This window comes from Hypomesus nipponensis, chromosome 21, assembly GCF_054491055.1.
Source record: "Hypomesus nipponensis isolate SF chromosome 21, ASM5449105v1, whole genome shotgun sequence".
NCBI classification, from domain to species: Eukaryota; Metazoa; Chordata; class Actinopteri; order Osmeriformes; family Osmeridae; genus Hypomesus; species Hypomesus nipponensis.
Genome location: NC_140381.1, coordinates 15,020,775 through 15,042,241, shown reverse-complemented (window position 1 = coordinate 15,042,241; position 21,467 = coordinate 15,020,775). Strand labels below are relative to the sequence as shown.

Sequence of the window (21,467 nt, the reverse complement as noted above, 5' to 3'; positions counted from 1 at the left end):
TGTTTCTTCCCATTGGCACTTATTTGCTTATCACAATGTATGCTCATGTTTTGGCTACCCGCAATGTTTTGGGGCTATCTCGTTGTTTATGATAAATTCCCTATGCATTTTTTGTAAAGCTCTCTCTTGGAAGTCGCTTTGGATAAAAGTCTGCTAAATGAATACATATAAATAAGGACATTGTCTTTATTTGGTATATGAATTATTCTGTATATTAAAGTTAGAGAACCCTTCAAAAGTCTTCTGGATGTAATCATCCAGAAAATCCTTTTGGAACAATTATGGAATGTTCTTGGCTATGATTTATTTATTCTATGCCAGTCGTATTCAAATAGGTAACTTAATTGCTGCTAATAGTTTTAAAAAATACATTAAAAAGCTAACTTCGGGGGCTTTCATCATCTGCGATTTTAGACCCTTTTAAGGGGTGCTCAAGCACCTAAATGTCATCTCAGCACCCATAAAAATAATGATTAAATCGTTTTTTTTATTGTTTATTATAATTTGATGCTAGTAGTTTATGAAGAAAGGCACATCCTTAGTTTTTTCATTCAATATTTTGCATATTAACACACATGTATTGTGTATGTGTTATGTTTTTTATGACGCATGCTATACAAAAAATTTATATGGTTAAAAGAACATGACATTGTTTACAAGATCACAGATTCTACATAGATCTAGACTCTTAATTTGGCTCTCAAAGTGCACCAGATTCATGCGTTTAACTCTAAAATGTAATACATTTTCTTCCACGGGAGCATGCCCCTGGACCCCCCTATCCTTCTCACCTTTTTTTTACCCCTGACCTGTTTGCATGCCTGTTATTATCAAGAGGGTTTAGCACTTTTCAAAGGCACTGTATTCATGTCACATTCTCATTGGGAACTGAGCACCCCTAAAGGTCTAATCCTAGAAACGCCCCTGGCTTTCATATATGTCTTACAGAAGTGCCAGATACCAAAATCTGAATCCAAGAAGGTAAGATTTGGCCTGAAAAACAACAAAACTGCAGGCAAGACACCATTTACAAGCAGCTATATTTTTAAATTATGTCCAATAAGACACAGACATCTGTCCAATATCATTATTTGTTTTCCAGGACTGACTTATGATCCAGAAGGGTCATGAAGCCCCATTTTCTTCCTCCCTCTCCCCCATGTCCATCTCCCTCTTCATCCTCTTTCTGCTGCCAAACATCTCATCGTCATCCTCGTCCGTTGATACCTCTTCTGGGTATTCATCTTGTGGAAAGGCTCCTGAAAAAGAGATGGAGGGTAAGCGCAAACTCATGCCATGGTCATTAATTACTATGAATATTGATACATTAATGAACAACAATTAATGAACAACTACCTTTGCTGAGATCCTGCAGCCTAAAAAGGAGAAAAGCACACATCCTCAGTCAGAATACATCACAATCCAGTCAGAATACAGCACAATCCAAAAGATGGCCCACGTGCATGTGTGGCATTGTAACAATCAGTAGATGATACTCACATTTTGATAACTTTGTAGAGTTTCTGGCGGTTAAAGCTAGGAGTATTGTTACGACTGGCAAGCTGAAACAGCTCGTCTGCCAAGGCACCATAATCAAACTGAAATTAAAACTGCTGTCAGTAACTTCAATTCTGTAGGCGCAACAACTTAATGCAATAAAAACCATGCAAGTGCCAGTGTTAAACAATCACCTGGAGAACCGGTCCAATTCCCTCGTCGTCTGGTAAGTCAATGTCCAAGCCATCCTCCAGGTTGAATAACTCATTTTCCTCTTCATATTCAGTTGATGAGGTGCGTAAGTGCAAGGACAGAACAGAGGGGGAAAATGCTGGCAGTTCTGAGAAAGACAAGTGCAGGCCTCAAGTCTTATATAAATTGTTTAATAGTTGTGCAAAGCCTACCATTTGTTGGCTTTCCTGAAGATTTCCTGCTGGGTTTGTTGACAGTTCGTTTGGTATTCACATTTTCTTCCTCAGATGCCTGGCCTGAATCTGAATCTGAAGTCTGTGCATACTTCATTTCTTTCATTAGATCCTCAATAGCAAATGGAGCCTGATCTATAATGACACTAAATATGCTGTTGCAGATGGCTCTAAGTAGGATGCGACTAGAAGGAAAGAAAGATGGGTGAATAAAAGGAGGGTTTGTTAAAGCATTTTTGTTTGTGCAGAGTGGGTTGCAGACATGTCAAGCTACCTACTCCTTGGTTTTGGCTGCTGACTTGCAGAAAGGTTTGATGAAGGTCAAATTTTGTTCTGCATTGAGCTGTGAGGACAACCGAAAAAGGTTTAAAACACACAACGGATAACAAAACCTAAGTCAGCAGTTACAGGTTTGAAATAGCCACAACTCATACCTCAGATGACCCCACGCCAGCCAGCTCTGTCATGTAGAGGTCCATAATGTGAAACAGAAGTCCACAAGGTGCTCCACTTGTGCTCTGGAGGACCTGTGCTGTGAGAAGTTCCAAAAACCTGGCAAGTACGCTGTGAAAGAACAAAAGGTATTCAATCTGAAAAGTCTGTAGTGACATTCAGTACAGTAGGACACAAGCGCGCGCATGCGCGCGCACACACACGCTAAGAGTTAGTGGTTGATTCAGCCATTACCTTGTCTCCCATCCTTTCTTCTTTAGCATCTCAAAAGTCTGCCTGAACACCAAGCGAACCAGCTGACAGATGAATGGGACTCAGATGAATTTGTAATACACACTAAAATACAGAACTATTGTCAAGCGTGCCATTATAATTTTTTAATTCAGATAAAGCTCTCAACATATTCCAAAGACACTGACCTGGTAAAACTTGTCCATACGCAGTCTGTCAATGCCAGTCCACTCCCTCTTGATGGTCTGCAAGAAGGCCTCCAGATACTGAAACTCTATAGAAACAAAACAATTACCATATAGTGTGTGGCCTGGAAGATTCAGTCAAGGCTGTGCAAATAACATTTAAACTATCATAAGGTATATAAGATGTTATTATGGCCTACATGACTGCTTATAAAATCTGACAGATGGCGGACTTACGGCTGTCAACACTTTGAAAGTTGTGCAGAAGGCCTGCAATTTGATTTGACAGCTCCTCCTAGGACACAAATATTTTCCATTAAGAATTGAAAAGTTAAGATTTGAAGATGTGAATGCAGTCGATCACCCATGTGGAGCCATATAAAACACTGATTCTTGAGACATCGGACTAAACAGGTCCCACACAACTGCATTTGTGATCAAAATTTAAATATTTTCAATTGAAAATGTTGTTGAACGCCCCTAAAGGAGCCTTTGTTTTGATCGACTGGAAAAAAAGACAGAACAATGCTTAATGAAAAATGTGCATGACTTTGTGCATACATATATCCAAGTTGTGCATTAAAAACGTTTTTAGATGCTTGCATACATATATAAAAGGTTGTTGCATTTTTCCGTGCATACATATCAAGTTTTGTATAAGTGATCTCTAGCATATGCATATGTTTTCAGAATGTGCATTGGCAAATGTTTTTTTTTATTTTATTGCTTGCAAAAGGTTTTGGAACTTTTGACCTTTTTTGAATTTTAAATACTTAATAGATCTTAAAATAGATGTGTAGAACTGCTAATGTGTAGAAGTTTAAGACAGAATTTTTCTGTATGACAGATGCAGAAGATGTGGTTAGTAAATGCTTGCATTGGTAAAACCACATTTGACTTCGTCATATATGGCCCAAAGTCTAGATAGGGCCATCCGTATTGAAAGATATAAGAATGAAAATTGTGTGTGAAGACACACTTACACTCTTGTTCTCTCTCTCTCTAAACACTCTACACACTCTGCCTGTCTGAAGTCGAGTCTTCTCCTGAGCTTGTTTTTGCCGAAAGAGTTCTTTTCGTCAGTTGTACTGACCATATTTTAATTTCTGTTTTACTTGTGACCCAGGGTCCCCGTTTTCTTGTTTTCCCTGTCGCCCTTGGTCAAAGAGGTTCGCTGACTTTTATTTTTGTTCCTATAATTCTGCCAATAAAAATTTGACAAAGACAGTCGTTGCCCTACCGCCCATTTGAGTGCCCCTCGCTCGAGACCAAGACATCCACTCAGCACCCCACACCTAGAGTTCCCCGGGGATTTGCAACCAGTCATTTAGACACAAATACTGTCCAGCTGGTGTTTACGCAAAACAGGGTCTTGAAGTGTTCGTCTGTTAAGACACATATATTCTCGATAGGTGCGGTGTTACGTCTCACGGAGGATAAAACTAACGGGGGGGAAAGAGTTTTGTTTTATTATTGTTACCCGTGGGAAGGACGTTAACCGGGAGGGAAACATAGCCAAGTAACAAGTGATCGATAAACTGTATAAAATGATGTGTTGCCCAAAAAAGGGCCTATAAAACATTTGCTGCCATCTCTTGAGTTTGTGATTGGAGGCCCAGTGAACGTCTGTGACATCGTGGTTGTTGTGTTGGGTGCAGGGATTCCTGAGGGAGCCTCCGACTAACTCGTAAACCGACCGAGCGTGTGATCTCTGCGCACGTAGCCTATGCAAATTCGTGAGACCCCGGGCGTGAGCTAGGGAGACGGGCGAGGCGTAATAAAATAGTATTGACTATTTGCCAGGGGATCAGCACCCTGGTCAGCGCGCACCTCGAGTCCCCAGGCGATCGTTCAACAATGTTATCAGGGATTAATATTAAAGTATTTAACCCAATTATCCCCTTCAATCTTAGCCTGACATTGTCATACTCATAATTCTATTCAGAATATGAGTCTGAGAACTCTCCGTTGGACTGTGAGTATGGGGCGTGTTTCAACCGAACTCCTAAAACAAATGCCTCTTCGCTCAATTGGATAGACTTACAACCAATCAGTGCAACGTAATACGCTGTTTGTTGAAAACGAATTCAACCCAAGCGCTCTTTGGTGACGTGGTTGATTATGTTACTGTTGTTCATCTGTCCATCATTGTATAAAGCCCGCCCGGACAATTTCATTGGTCCGAACAGCTCCTGCTTGGACAGTTTTTCCCCAACCGAGGTTCCCCAGACCCAACTTCCCGACCAAAAAAATGTGTTTGTGGGCGGGGCTAAGGTGGGCTGGCAGCAAGGCTACTTCAATCTAACTTAATCATTATTATATCAAATCTATAACACCTATTATACCAATAACATTTCTCACTACATGTAAAACTGTGTCGACAGAGAAGGGTCCAATCATCAGTGTTGGGAACGTTACTGAAAATTAGCAATTAGTTAGTTACTTATTTCAGAAGTGACTGCATTACTTTACTAGTTACTGCATAGAAAAGTAATTAGTTACAAGGTAAAGTAACATTTGCGTTACTTTTAATTCCCTGCTTCTATTATCAAATTATCGCACAAAGATAGTCATAATAGTTTAGTGTTGCAGTGGCACAACCAAGTGACAACGCTAAAATGTTATATCATTGTATGTTGCTAATTAGTTACCTGAAGGCAACAGACAACTGTTGACATAGGTTGCATGTCTTGACAACATACCTGGCAGTCTGTTTAGTTCTGCCTGGCTTAGAGACTGGAAATACTTCTGTTTAAAATCAAGCCTCGGCTGTTTTGATGAAGTGGCTCCGACTGCTTGATCAGCAGAGCTAGCACTGGGTTCTTTCGCGATTAGCTTTGTAGAAGCATGTTGTTTTACTAGGTGCTTGTGAAGATTATAATTAATATTCTTCGCAGTGGATAAAGTTCTCGCACATGCACATGTTCTCGCACCAAGCGACTCTTACCGTAGCAAAACTCATACAGCTGTATGAACACCTGTTGCGGAATGAGACAGCAACACATGTGTTTGGTTAAAAACCAGTCCAGAGAGTTTAGGAAGATGATAATCAACTGTATTGGAAACAGCATCATTGTGCATGTTGACTTCGCAGAAGCATGGAAATGCAAATATGGCTCAGAGGTACAATCATGTCATTTTCGCCAGAACCTCCCCCAAGTCAATCTGCACACTGGAATGTGCTATGCAAGAGATGAAAAGGCTGGCTTTTGCACTGTCTGAGTCCAAGCGTCAGGATGCTGCCTCCATTAGGGCATACGTGAATCCCGTACTCAAAACAATGAGAGAAGTTTCCTGGTGCTCACACCATCCACTTCTGGTCTGATGGTTCGAGCAAACAATATAAAAACAAGAAGAATTTCTCTCTTCTATGTAATGTCCCTCAGAGACTTGGTTTCCAGAGAGCAACTTGGAACTTCTTAGCCACTTTTCACCACAAAGGAGCACCAGATGGCATCGGAGCAACAGTCAAAAGAACTGCAGACCGTCTCCTTCTGCAAGGGAATGATATTACAAGTGGAAAAACATTCCACAACATGGTGAAGAAAAGTGTTACCAACATCCAACTCTCTTATATCAAAGATGAAGAAATGACAGGCTATGATGAACTCATTCAACCCTTGAAACCTGTGCCTGGAACACAAAGTTCATCAGGTTATTCCTGAGGGGAAGAAGATCACTTGCAGATCATTGTACTGCTTTGGCTCTGAACCAAAGATTTGCCAGTGTTTCACTACAGCCATGTTTGATCTCCATAAGTATGTAAAGGACAAATTTGAAAAAGCACTCTTGAGAACCACAAGTGGTAGCAGTGCTTCTGCTCAAAAGAAATGGAGCAGGACAGCCATGAAGTTCCTGGAGTTCACACAAAAATAGCTGCAGATCACATTAACTGTGGAGACTGGCTTGCTGTGATCTACGACAAGAACTGGTGGTTGGCAAAAGTAGTCACTATGAATACACAACACCAAGATGTAAAAGTCAAATTCTTCCATCCTAATGGGCCAAGCACTGGGTTTCATCCAAAACGAGGGGCAAGGGATGTGTGCTTCATTCCAGTCGAAAATATCCTGGTTAAGCTGACTGAGCCATCATCTCCAACTCGTGCATGCAGTACAAGAGAAATATTTCACCTCTCACCTGAGGTGATGGACTACATTGAACGGGAGCACATTCAGTTTCTGATGTTTCGGTAGTCAAACGGATACAGATGAAAGCAGCATGATACAAAAGCAGTTGCAAATAGTTACATCTAAAAATTGATATTGAGATACATGATACATACATAGAATTGTATTAATTTGTAAAAAAAATTGTTTAATCTAAATACTTAAACTTGAATTTTTAAAATAAATGGTTTGTAAATGACATACTCACTGTTTGTGTTTGCTTTAATTCAGTGATTGATTAATTCAATGTATTTTATAGTTAAACTGACTACAAGTTCAGTTTTATTTCACCACTGTGAGATATCTGTAAGGTCTCCGTCACCTCCGTAAGATGAATATTTTGATAATGTTTCATTATAATATTATATATTTGTTGAGGAATTGTTGGTCATGTGAAAATGGAATCTGTCTCCAACATGAGAATGTGTTTTGAAATCTTAAAAACATATTGATTGCTTTGAAAAACATAAACTTTAAATGATAAGACAGTACAATGACCAAAACAGATTAAAGTGGAACTGAACTGCCATTAGACACAGTGATATTATAATAGTATATATTTAATGACAAAAAATATATAACATACAACTGTATGCCATATTCTATAAATAATCTAAATCTCTAGTGTGTCAATTATGTACTTAAAAAGAACTGGGCGCCGCCATGTTTAAATGACGTACATATCTGACGTCACGAGAATGCCAGGTTGAAATTGAGCGCAACCAAACTGTATTAAAAATGGAAGAAAACTGAACCATTATACCTATCCCTGTTCATCCTATGGCGTATGCTTTCAAACCAATACGTAATTATGTACCCGCAGGACCGCAGTTGTTCCATATGATGCAGAATATGTGGTTTTGTCGGAAGATTTAAATTTAGTTAACACTGACAGGTTGAACAACACCGAGTGGTGTACTTGTAGCTAGCTACTTGTCGTAACTGCACTACAATGCCAACAGACAGAATCCATCTGATCAAAGAGGCAGACCTGCATGACCTGGGTGTTAGTGGTCCACCAAAAGGATCGTTCATCATTGAGCACAGGCTCTTTCCCATGCTGTGTGAGGAGAAATACCTTTTATGGTAGCTTATCATAGATGTAACCTATAAATCATATTATGATCTGAGTAGGCTACTTATATGTCATGCTATGCAAGGTCGCCTTGCATTGTCTTGTCTGTCCTAAGAATATCAGTGCTCAGTCTGACCCTGTGTTGTTCTGTGCATCTGACAAATAAAAGACTTGAACTTGAAAGTTTGGAGCACCCTATTCATAGCTGGTAAGTTTCAGTTAATAGTAGCCCCTTCAAGTTGTGTGAAACATACTCACTGGTTGAGTTGATAACTTGTTTGCTGCTAGGTTAAACAAACTACAGTGTAGGAAATGTTAATTAACAGAGCTAGCTTTGGCTACAATGAGGTGTGAATTTAGGAGCTAGAGCTGGCTAGAGTAGCTATGTCAAAAACGCCAGTGTGTGTATGTAACGTTAGCGTATTTAACAGGTTTATAAATATAATCCACTTCTGTAAAGTGATCCCTGCAAACTCTGAATCTGGGGGCAACTGGCGGGCTTTGGCCCTGTATAGATACAAGCCATTTTCGTAAAACCGGTTGCCGCTTGGGTAGGACATGATTGTGAATGCCTTGTAAACTTTGTACAACCAGCCAATAACATCTTACTTTGCACCTTGTTTTAACTGGTTTGTTTAAAGCCATTTCAACCTATGTTCTCCCTGACAATCTATCAATGTCAATCTTGATGACTGCTAGCAGCCGGCAGTCACAGTACCAAACCATTCTCGTGTCGTCACAGACATGGCGATTCAAAGATGGCCACGCCCATTAGTTAAATAGTAAAGTTTAAAACGTTTTTATTAACAAATGGAACATTTTGCTCTTTTAGTTATCAGATACATGTTGTGATATAATTGGAATAATTATGAGCCATACTTCAAAAATCAGTTCAGTTCCACTTTAATAATATTTATATAGACACCTTTTTAAAGTAATTTTATCATGACATTTGTCAGGTTAAAATTTGTGTTTACTATACTTTTTATAGTTCTAGCATAATGTAAGTGGAAATGTATTTGGATTTTAAGTGTCTGATGGTGTTGACACAAAAGAAGCGCTGGCAAGGTAAAGTGCCCCTTTTGATAAAACAGAAAGGTTGGATCAAAGCATTGCTCATTAGCTTGGTACTTGTTAGATATGTACGTACATTTTAATTTGTCTGAGCATAAGGTTTTATTTTTTACATTCTGAACCCTGTTTTGTCCCACTCCTCAAGAATCACTGAAAAATAATGTAGAAACACTCACCTGAAGAAGTGGTTTGTCCTGCATCCACAGACAGTAAAAAAGGCCCTTCCATAGTTTAAGTAACTCATCCCCTCTGAAACCACCTACATTCAAAAGGTGGGAAAGTACATTAATGCCAAAGCATGTCTGCACGTGCGACTGTTTACCAACCAGTCAGCAATGTGTTACATGTAGGTACAAAGTCAACTTGGTTACTCAGGTACAATGTGTGCAGTATTCAGCTCGGTTAACCAAATTCACAAATATTCGTTAGCTTCATAAGCTAGAGCATGATGGTGAAGGTTAGGATTTGCCTAATAACCAGCTAACCACTTTAAAGAATTGACCGTCTTACCTTTGATTCTCTGGGACCTTACACTTATATATTTTCTGAGCTTCTTTATTGCTTTTGTCCTGATATGTTTCTCGTTAGACGCTAATCTTTGAGCGAACTGGATCTCAGGTTCTTGTTGTATCGGCGCCATGTTCCCAACACTACACGTGGAACAATTACCTACCACCAAATATTATAGAACAACAATATAAGTTATTTGCTAAAAATGACGTGGTTTTTGTTAACAGCGTTACTTTGAGCGGCGCAAACAGATGACGATTACCTTTTTTCTTCCTTTGTGAAATTGTACGGCAGTTGGCATTCACTAAGTTGCATTACTGCCATCTGTCGATGGGAAGTTAAGAACATTTTGCTGACTTCTTTGAATCTCGTTCAGTGAAATTACCACAAAAAAAATGAATCGTATTTTTTCATAGCCAACTTCCCGAATAACACGCAAATAACTGTAGGGTCCGTTTTTCCTATGTCACTAACTCAGCTGGATTTGATAGGCTCTGTGCAAACCGTTTTGTCGAGAATATGTGTTGGTAAGTAGTCTGGATGTTGCCCCAAACATACTTATAAGCCAACCTCAACCGGTTGCAACGCAACAGCAGTGGCGACTGGTCAATAGAGGGCGCTCGGGCGCCACCCTCCCTGGTGAAAAGTGTTTTAGATTTTTGTTTTTCATGTAATACATTTTCAAAACAATAACTACTCATTTTAAGCATGACTGTGTTAAAAAATCTTACGTCTGAAAAGTCTTGCTTCCTTTAACTTCGTTTTTAATGTGCGCATACTTATTTTAATGTTGTTAAACGTTAAGAGCATATCTAATATTACATCATATGAATGTCCCCGATTAAAATAAAGTGTAATTGCTGCAATTAGCTCTACTGAATTACTCATTTTTCTTCTCTCCAAACCAATACATTTCTTATTTCCTGTTAGTTACTGTGCATCAGCGTTGTAGTACCTACCCTTTCCGTTCAGAGTTAATGTAATGTCGTTTCCCATTTGGGGGAGTGTTTTTGTATTGGGGGGAGGTGAACAAGTCATCCTATTTGGGGGGAGTTGATTCCTATACGGGGGGAGTGTTTTCATTTGGGGGATGTAATGTCGTTTCCCATTTGGGGGAGCGTGTTTTTGTATTGGGGGGAGGTGAACAAGTCATCCTATTTGGGGGGAGGTGATTCCTATTTGGGGGGAGTGTTTTCATTTGGGGGGGATGTACTCATATTAGGGGGTGTATTTAGCACTTCAGGGCCACCGTAGCTTTGTCTGTTAATTCAGTGTTCTGCCAAGATTTCCGGGGTTCTCTAACTAGACAAGTACTTCTGAACATGAGGACCACAACTCCTGTGGACTTATTTCCCACTTTCCTGCTTCCAGCGTCAGATTTAGAGGGAATGCTCATGCAGTGAAACGCCGTAGAAGGGGAAAGCGAGCGGGAGCTTAAGTTCGGATACGCAGACTTGGAATCCGAACAGTGCTTCCAGGTTTTTTCCTCTCCAACGTACGTTCACTGTGCAATAAAATGGACAAACTTCAGCTACTGATGGTGAAAAACAGAAACTTTCTTTCATCTTCGGTTTTGTGCTTCACGGAGACATGGCTGTGCGATTTGATCCCGGACGCCGCTTTACATCTGGCAGGCTTTCAACTCATGAGAGCTGATCGGGACACTGCACTTTCTGGCTAAACCAAAGGCAGTGGTATTTGTTTCTACATCAGCAGTGGCTGGTGTGTAGATGTGACAGTGATTCTGCCACATTGTTCTCCGGATCTGGAATCATTTTCTATAATCTGTAAACCTTTTTACTCGCCACAAGAATTCACGTCGCTCATTTTGGTCGGAGTTTACATGGCGCCAGGTCCACAGGTTCCTGCATACAGGCAGAAATTAAAGCTCTGTAAACCTGTTGTGAGGACATCAAAACAGTGGACCAGTGAGGCTATGGAGGATCTGCGGGCGTGCTTGGACTGTACTGACTGGGACATGTTCACGTCTGCTACCAACAGTCTGGAGGAACTCACTGAGGCTGTGACATCATACATTAGCTTCTGTGAAGAATGCTGTATACCAACACGCACCAGGGTGAGCTTCAACAACGACAAGCCCTGTTTCTCAGCAGAGCTGAGAAGGTTGAGGTCAGAGAAGGAGGAAGCTTTTAGGAGTGGGGATAGAGACAGATTCAAGGAGTCAAAGAACAGGTTTGGCAAGGCGATGAGAGAGGCTAAACGACTGTACTCTGAGAAACTGAAGCGTCAGTTCTCTGCTAACGACTCTGCTTCTGTATGGAGAGGGCTCAAGCAAATCACCAACTACAAGCCCAGAGCCCCCCACTCCACCAACGACTCCCGCCTGGCCAACGACCTGAACAAGTTCTACTGCAGATTTGAAAGACAACTGGACAGTCCTGAACTACCCCTTCCCATCCATGAGGCCTCCCCCCTCCCCCCTCTACTGTGACGACTCTCTCCATTCAGGAGGGTGAAGTTAACAGACTTTTCAAGAGGCAGAACCCCCGCAAAGCAGCTGGGTCGGACTCTGTCCCTCCTGCCACCCTCAAGCACTGCGCTGACCAGCTGTCTCCTGTGTTTACAAATATCTTTAACAGCTCCCTGGAGACATGCCATGTGCCAGCCTGTCTCAAGTCCTCCACCATCATCCCTGTGCCCAAAAAGCCAAGGCCAACAGGACTTAATGACTACAGACCCGTCGCCCTGACCTCTGTGGTAATGAAGTCTTTTGAGCGCCTTGTGCTGGCACACCTCAAATCCATCACAGACCCCTTCCTGGACCCACTGCTGTTTGCCTACAGTCAACAGGTTGGTGGATGATGCCGTTAACATGGCCCTCCACTTCACCCTACAGCATCAGGACTCCCCAGCATCCTACGCCAGGATCCTGTTTGTGGACTTCAGCTCTGCCTTCTACACCATCATCCCCGCCCTGCTCCAGGACAAGCTCTCCCAGCTGAACGTGCCTGACTCCACCTGCAGGTGGATCACAGACTTCCTGTCTGACAGCAAGCAGTGCGATAAGCTGGTAACACAAATCTCTGACTCCCGGTCCATCAGCACCGGATTTCCTCAGGGCTGCGTCCTTTCTCCTCAGCTCTTCTCCCTGTACACCAACAGCTGCACCTCGAGTCATCCGTCTGTCAAACTCTTGAAGTTTGCGGACGACACCATCCTTATTGGGCTCATTTCTGACGGGGACGAGTCTGATTACAGGTGGGAAGCTGACAACCTGGTGACCTGGTGTAGCCAGAACAACTTAAAGCTCAATGGGCCTCATTCACCAATATCTTCCTAAGTTAATTCTTAAATTTGTTCTCAAGAAAGTTCATAAGAAAAATCTACGTGTGATTCATGAAGTGTTCCTACAGTTTTTTTCAATCGCTAAGAAGCACTTACCCATACTTCGGATACTTTTTCTAAACTCTTAACACAGACTGACACCTACAAAACACAATTGGCCAAATGGATAATTTTCTTCTCAAAAACACATTTTGTTGAATATATACTAACTCTCCATTTCAAGACAGAACACATGTTTCTCTGCACACACTGACTTTACCAAGACACTGGAAATCTGACTAAAAATGAAATTATTCTGTCAAAGAATAATACTTGGTTTTACTTCACAAGGTACATGCAGTCAATCAAAATACACCAGGTTTCAAAATACTGGCTATTGTTGACATTATAAAAAATGCATAGACTTGTGTTTCAAGTATTTGCATGTAAAACATGCAATCCACCTTTTACACGAAATGTCTTGGTTGGGAACTGTATGTCCACATGTACAATAATGTTCACATTCAAACACATTTCAGTAAAAAGCAGTTTTTTTTTCTTACTGTTTACTAAAGGAAGTACAGTAGAAACACAGTATACAGTAATAGAACAGAAAAAGTTTTACAGTAATGCTTACAGTGAACAAAATATTGGTTTGTTGAAAGATGCATACAATGGAGGCAACTGTTGACCACCTCAACTTGGGTTGCACTCTTTCACCAGCCTCTCTTAGTGAAAGGCCATGGTTGATTACACGGTCAATGATATTGGTACAAAGTTCATCACTGACTACTATTCTTGCAGCCCTTAGAATGCCACCACCACGCATTCTTACACCTCTACCTTGCCCTCTCCTTGGGCCTGCTCTTATCCCCAGCCCTGCTCCTCTCACTACACCTGCACCTCCTTCTGCATCTCTCACTGCTTCTGCCCCTCTCCCTCCATCTCTCACTGGGCCTGCTCGAATCTCCCTAAGCCCCTTGCTCTTCCTCGTCCAAACATTACAGTGTTTGTAATTTTCTGTTTCTGTTTCCAAAAACATCACTCCTCAAAGTCATTCTTTTATAGTAATTGAAGGAAATAACCCCTGCCACTGAGTCTAAGCCAGACTGGAATCAGCTGTGGTCGGCCCACTTTCCCTTACAAAAAAGAAGTATATTAAAGTATACTATAAGTATACTAAAATATGGATAGTACACTTTTAGTTCACTTTTGATATACTTTTAAGAAGTATGCTTAGAAAATAGTTCACTTTTAATATACTTTTTAGAAGTATACTTAGAACATAGTTTACTTTTAATATACTTTTAAGAAGTATACTTAGAAAATAGTTTACTTTTAATATACTTTTAAGTATGCATTGAAACTAGTTCACTTTTGAATACTGCAAAGTAGTCTGTGTAGTGCACTTTCAGTTCATCAAGTATACTTCCTCAAGTACTTCAAAGTATACTTTGGAATACTCTAAAGTAGCCTGTGTATTGCACTTTCAGTTCATCAAGTATACTTCCTCAAGTACTTCAAGGTATACTTTGGAATACTCTAAAGTAACCTGTGTAGTGCACTTTGAGTTCATCAAGTATACTTCCTAAAGAACCTCAAAGTATACTTTGCAATACTTTCAAGTGCACTTTCATTTAATGTAGGTACGTCAACAAGTAAACTTCTAAATGTAATTTTACTATTATTTACAAATGTATTAAAATGTTTATGGGCCCCTCAAACGCCTCAGATCTTGAGTCACTTGGCGAGAACGGGGCCGTCATAATAGTTTACTGCAGATTCGTAGCTCTTCACTATGTACAGTATAACGCATTTTTAAGAAGTATGCTTAGAAACAGAAAATTGTATAATTTTTTTCTGGAGTAGGATGTATGTTTTCTATTATTATACAGAAAAAATAGTCAAAATAATTTTAAAGTACATTACAGGTTACATTTTTTAGATCCATCTCATTCTGATTATTCATGTCTATGAAAATCTAATTCATTGCACATTGAATCTGTTTTTGTTACTGAAGCTGTAACCTTAATTACTGCTAAAACAGCAGTAATGACTGACACCCTATACTCTTATACTAATAATCATCAATTGGAGTATTAATGGAAAAAAAAACGAAAAAGCTACTTGAGAATTTGAAGGTTATACTGTCAAACTGACTGAAGAACAAAATAACGACAAATAATGAAGATAGTGTGGCTCATTGGCTAGTCAATTCCCATGATGCAAGGCAGCAAATAGTGTTAAAATTTGCTGATAAGATTGCCGTTTTTTTGAAATACAAATTGTAACTTCATGAATTTCGTTTTTTAAATGTGTCTGCTTAGAATGTAGAGTTTTGTTGCGTGGTAATTTTCATTGTTGTGCTGGTTTACCATTGTAACCATGAGTTAAATGACTGTTACATTTGATAAGAACAGCTGGATTCTTGAGACGTGATTGAATATGCAGTGAAAAGCTACAAATCTGCAGTGAACAACTATGAGAGCCCTGTTCTCTCCAAGTGACTCAAGATCTGAGGCATTTGAGGGGCCTATGAACATTTTAATACGTTTGTAAATAATAGTAAAATTACATTTAGCAGTTTACTTGATGACGCACTTACATTAAATGAAAGTGCACTTAAAAGTATTGCAAAGTATACTTTGAAGTACTTTAGGAAGTATACTTGATGAACTGAAAGTGCACTACACAGGCTACTTTAGAGTATTCCAAAGTAAACCTTGAAATACACTACAAGTGTACTTTAAAGTGTACTAAATGACCTAAAAAGTGGGACAATTCAGTTTACTTAGTACAAAAAAAGTATATAAATAAGTACACTGATAGTATACTTTAAGTAACATGATAATAGTATACTTTTTATACTAAGTATTCTTTCAAAAATAACTTGAAGTATACTTCTTTTTTGTAAGGGTTACCCAACATAAATCAGCTGTGTGTCCATTATTCAATTGTCTTTTTCTTTCTTTCAGCTGAGAAATGTTGTTTTTGAACTAATATCATTGCAGAAGCAGATGTTTTTATACTGTATCTAAGGTTTACATAATTGTTTTTAATATTGTGGGATGTTGTGTGTTAACCCTTACAAAAAAGAAGTATATTAAAGTATACTATAAGTATACTAAAATATGGATAGTACACTTTTAGTTCACTTTTGATATACTTTTAAGAAGTATGCTTAGAAAATAGTTCACTTTTAATATACTTTTAAGAAGTATACTTAGAACTTAGTTTACTTTTAATGTACTTTTAAGTATGCTTTTAAAATTGTTCACTTTTGAATACTGCAAAGTAGCCTGTGTAGTGCACTTTCAGTTCATCAAGTATACATCCTCAAGTACTTCAAAGTATACTTTGGAATACTCTAAAGTAGCCTGTGTAGTGCACTTTCAGTTCATCAAGTATACTTCCTCAAGTACTTCAAAGTATACTTTGGAATACTCTAAAGTAACCTGTGTAGTGCACTTTGAGTTCATCAAGTAAACTTCCTAAAGAACCTCAAAGTATACTTTGCAATACTTTCAAGTGCACTTTCATTTAATGTAAGTACGTCAACAAGTAAACTTCTAAATGTAATTTTACTATTATTTACTAATGTATTAAAATGTTTATGGGCCCCTCAAACGCCTGAGATTTAGAGTCACTTGGCGAGAACGGGGCCCTCATAATAGTTTTCTGCAGATTCGTAGCTCTTCACTACGTACTCAATAACGTACTTTTAAGAAGTATGCTTAGAAAGAGAAAATGGTATACATTTTTTCTGGCATAGGATGTATGTTTTCTATTATTATACAGCAAAAACAGTCAAAATAATTAATTAATAATTAATTAATAAGTACATTACAGGTTACATTTTTTAGATCCATCTCATTCTAATTATTCATGTCTATGAAAATCTAATGCATTGCACATTGAATCTTTTTTTGTTACTGAAGCTGTAACCTTAATTACTGCTAAAACATTCTGAAACCCTATACTCTTATACTAATAATTATCAATTGGAGTATTAATGGAAAAAACGAAAAAGCTACTTGAGAATTTGAAGGTTATACTGTCAAACTGACTGAAGAACGAAATAACGACGTGAAATAATGCAGATAGTGTGGCTCATTGGCTAGTCAATTCCCATGATGCAAGGCGGTAAATAATGTTAAAATTTGCTGATAAGTTTGCAGTTTGTTCGAAATACAAATGTAACTACATGAATTTCGTTGTTTAAATGTGTCTGCTTAGAATGTAGAGTTTTGTTGCGTGGTAATTGTCATTGTTGTGCTGGTTTACCATTGTAACCATGAGTTAATGACTGTTACATTTCATAACAACAGCTGGATTATAGAAACGTTAATGAATATGTAGTGAAGACCTACGAATTTGCTGTAAATTGTTACGAGGGCCCCGTTCTCGCCAAGTGACTGAAGATCTGAGGCGTTTGAGGGGCCCATAAACATTTTAACATTAGTAAATAATAGTAAAATTACATTTAGAAGTTTACTTGTCGACGTACATACATTAAATGAAAGTGCACTTGAAAGTATTGCAAAGTATACTTTGAGGTTCTTTAGGAAGTATACTTGATGAACTGAAAGTGCACTACACAGGCTACTTTAGAGTATTCGAAAGTATACTTTGAAGTACTTTAGTAAGTATACTTGATGAACTGAAAGTGCACTACACAGGCTACTTTGCAGTATTCAAAAGTAAACCTTGAAATACACTACAAGTGTACTTTAAAGTGTACTAAATGACCTAAAAAGTGGGACAATTCAGTTTACTTAGGACAAAAATAGTATATAAATAAGTACACTGCTAGTATACTTTAAGTAACATGATAATAGTATACTTTTTATACTAAGTATACTTACAAAATAAACTTGAAGTATACTTTTTTTTTGTAAGGGAACATTCGTAAATACTACACAAACAATCCATTATTTTGTTGGGAGGTATAGCTTGTCTGTTAAGAAAATGTAAGCGTTGTGGAAATGTGTTCACTGACTGCATATTGTGTGAAAAAGACATGAAATATGTGAATTGCATGGCCAAAAAATACTGATGCTGTGCTAATTGTGTTTAGAGTTTTGAAAATGTGACAATTGTTTGGACAAATGCTTGTTACCGACTTAAAAAAAACTGTAAACAGCAGAATTGTTCGCAGGTGTGTTCTTAGAATGATGAATCCCAAAACTTCGTAAGTTGAAAGCTTGTGCCCCGTTGCTCCTATTTAGCATAGGTAAACGCCCCGTTAATTCCCATAAAAGGGTATGATATGGCCGGGCTGTGTGCACACTCAGAGAACTGTCAATACGACGTGGTAAAGACGGTGGAGGCCTCGACATAAGACAAAGAAACGTAATAATAATTCTGAAGTGGAGGTACAGCTGCAAGAAGCGACAAACGACATCATATTTAATAGCGTTGGCTGTGGATACAAATCAGTAAATACAACCGATACATTGGAATGCAATTACTCATGCAGTGATATCCATGAGGACTGCTCTTGGTAGCCTAAAGCGTTCCAACAGGTAGCCTACTTGTCGCTCTCTGCAAATAAATCGGTATGGTCAAGGAAGATGTGTATACAATAAATACGCCATTGTGTGGGTCCTAGTGTGCGGAATAAGCCTACTATGGGTGTATAAATACAGTGATAAGTCACTTATTATTTGATGGCACAGTTCCCTGTTAACATTATTGATTTGAATTGAAGGCAAAGCAAGGCTAGTTTACAGTTTTTGGAATGACCCATCTTAGAGTAGCTTTATAGAATGTACGGTTACTGTATTGAAAAAAAGAAGACATAACATAATTGCTGCAGTAAAGGCTTCATTTGCAACAGGACAAGAAATATGCAATATAGCTTCCATTTACAGCATTACCCTAGCTCTGGCCCTTCTCTGAGCGCCACCACACTTTCTAACTCCTCTCCCTTGTCCCACTCCTCTCCCTTGGCCTGGTACTTGTCTTCCTCTCCCTTGTCCTGGTACTTGTCTTCCTCTCCCTTGTGCAGGCATTACTGTATTCTTACTTTCTTTTGTTGCTCTATATTGCTCTTTTTCCACACCAGATCAGCCCAAAGAGGTTTTCTTTACTGTCTATACCATATGGTCATGCAATTGAAAGAACCTCAACACCTGAGTGTTTCCTAGTTGAGAATCAGCTGTGATGTACAGTATTTGCATGACTTCAGCTGTTTCTCAGTAGCAATGGAATAAAATACAGGGTATATATTTCTGTTTCAATTCACAATATAAACAGCTGTTCACTTTGACTTTAGCCAATAATTTAGGTATTGAACATGATGTTATCTGTTTTTCTGACAGTGTGAAAGCATTGGTAAATTGGGCAGTAAAAACCGATTGTTTTGGTCTTGGTTGAGCTTGTGTGTAAAAGAAGTTCAAGCATTTAAAATTGTATTTACTCTATGCATTTTTTGTCAAAGCAACAAGAAATGTGTTAATTGTATAGCCTACACAGACGGATGTTGTGCTCACTGTGTTAAGAGTTTAGGAAACTTGTTAAAGGTATTAAAAAACTGTCATAGCGATTGTAAAATAATGTATTTATATAGGCCTAGCACAATTCATACACAATGGAAATTCCAAATTCTTTACAAATGGGCAGAAGTGTAAGTGTAGTGTGTATTTATTAAAACAAACCAAACAAATGTGTCAAATTATGAAAATGATTAGTTGGAAAATTATAAAGGAGAGAAATATTCAATTTGAAATGAGAACGGAAGAAAAAGGTATAACTACTTATTTTGCGCAAACATGTCAGCTCTCAATTGTGCGTAAGAATGCTCTTGGGTGTGCGTAAATTCTGTTCTTACCTAAGAACAAATAAGAAAACATTGGTATGCCAGAATCTTCGCGAAAACTGCGTAAGTGAGGTTTGAGAACAAATTTGTTCGTAAGAACATTTGGTGAATGAGGCCCAATGCTCTTAAGACAGTGGAGATGGTTGTGGACTTCAGGAAGAACACAGCCCCACTCACCCCCATCACCCTGCGTGACTCCCCAGTCAGCGTTGTGGAGTCCTTCCGCTTCCTGTGCACCATCCTCTCCCAGGACCTGAAGTGGGAACTGAACATCAGCTCTGCCAAAGACAATGACGGTGCACTTCTACACAGCAATCATTGAGTCCATCCTCACTTCTTCTATCACCATCTGGTACACTGCTGCCACTGCCAATGACAAGAGCAGACTGCAGCGTATCATCCGCACTGCTGAGAAGGTGATCGGCTGCAATCTGCCTTCCCTCGAGGATCTGCACACCTCGAGGTCCCTGAGGCGAGCAAGGAAGATTGTGGCCGACCCCTCCCTCCCTGGACACTCCCTGTTTCAGCTACCCCCCTCCGGTAGAAGGCTTCGGTCCATCAAGACCAAAACCTCACGCCACAAGAACAGTTTCCCATCTGCTGTTGGCCACTTTAACAAGGCCAAGGACTCACACTGACTTTAAATCACAATCTGCACAATGACACCCTGCACATTGCAATTTGCACTATTGTATCATTCTCTTTGCACTATCAGTTTTTTTTAGGTTAGATTGTAAATTATGGCTTCTCATATCTTATAGTTTATTTTGTATTCCCCTTAGTATTAGCTTGACCCCCTTAGTATTAGCTAGACTTCGCTCCTTTTGTATAGTTAGTCCACATATTTAAGTTTCAATATTCCTATATGTTTAATGTATGCACCTCCCTTCCAAAGTAAATTCCTTGTTTGTGCAAACATTCATGGCAAATAAAATCCCTTCTGATTCTAAATGAGTTGTTTTTTATTCCAACAACTTCAAAAAATTATCCAAGGTACGGCCAGGGATGTAGAGTTGGCTGGTCTTCCTGGCTACCAGTCTCTCTCACCGCTTTGCTAAACCTGTTCTTAAGACAAGTGAAGTAGATTAAACTTAAACTTTATTGTCATTACACAAGTACAGGTACAAGGCAACAAAATTTTGTTTAGGTCTAACCAGAAGTGCAATAGCAGTAAGTGCAGGATATACAGTGTAGTGCGACAAAGTATGGACAGAAGCTATTCTAGAAAAGTGTAAAAGTGCAGTGGAAAGTGATTGCATATTACAGTTAGAAGTACGGTGCAAAATGCAAGTGTAAACAGTTTGTACTGTAAATAACAGCCGGCAGTGCAAATGAGCATAATCCAGTTAAGGTAATGTAGTGCAAGATTCATAAGTAAACAGTTGTTACTGTAACTAGAGAGCATACAATTTCTGGGGAAATTGTGAGGGTGTGCTTTTGGCTGCCCCAGCTGCCTATAGTCTCCTGGTGTTTCTGTATTTCAAAAAGCATTAAAGTGTATGACTACAGTTCTGACCATTATGTTCCCTTGATAATAATTTTGTAAAAATTACATGTATCACTCAGATGAAGGAGTGGTGTTACTAGTTGGTTGGCAGAGAAGGAGGCCAAATGTAGCTAATGAAGATGCAGCGCCATAGGAAACGTAGAAAGTAAATTGTAATCAGATATAAACAACTTGTTGGTTGCCCAACAAGAGGAAAACACAGCATCTGCTTCTTCAAGTCCTTAATCCTCTCGAGG

At 39.1% G+C, this 21,467-nt stretch overlaps 1 protein-coding gene across 1 annotated transcript; it reads right to left on the bottom strand.

Moving 5' to 3' along the window:
- Window positions 1-1,026: 1,026 nt before the first annotated feature.
- On the bottom strand, window positions 1,027-9,900 carry LOC146238133 (ribosomal RNA processing protein 1 homolog A-like). The gene is made up of 13 exons (XM_084686177.1): window positions 9,882-9,900; window positions 9,620-9,778; window positions 9,286-9,368; window positions 3,029-3,086; window positions 2,795-2,880; window positions 2,610-2,671; window positions 2,357-2,486; window positions 2,201-2,265; window positions 1,902-2,107; window positions 1,692-1,771; window positions 1,501-1,598; window positions 1,357-1,376; window positions 1,027-1,259 (listed from the first exon to the last, which is right to left on the bottom strand). The coding sequence occupies exons 2-13, from the start codon at window positions 9,747-9,749 to the stop codon at window positions 1,126-1,128; spliced, it is 1,152 nt and encodes a 383-aa protein (XP_084542303.1). The 5' UTR covers window positions 9,750-9,778; window positions 9,882-9,900; the 3' UTR covers window positions 1,027-1,125.
- Between the last annotated feature and the right edge of the window lie 11,567 nt (window positions 9,901-21,467).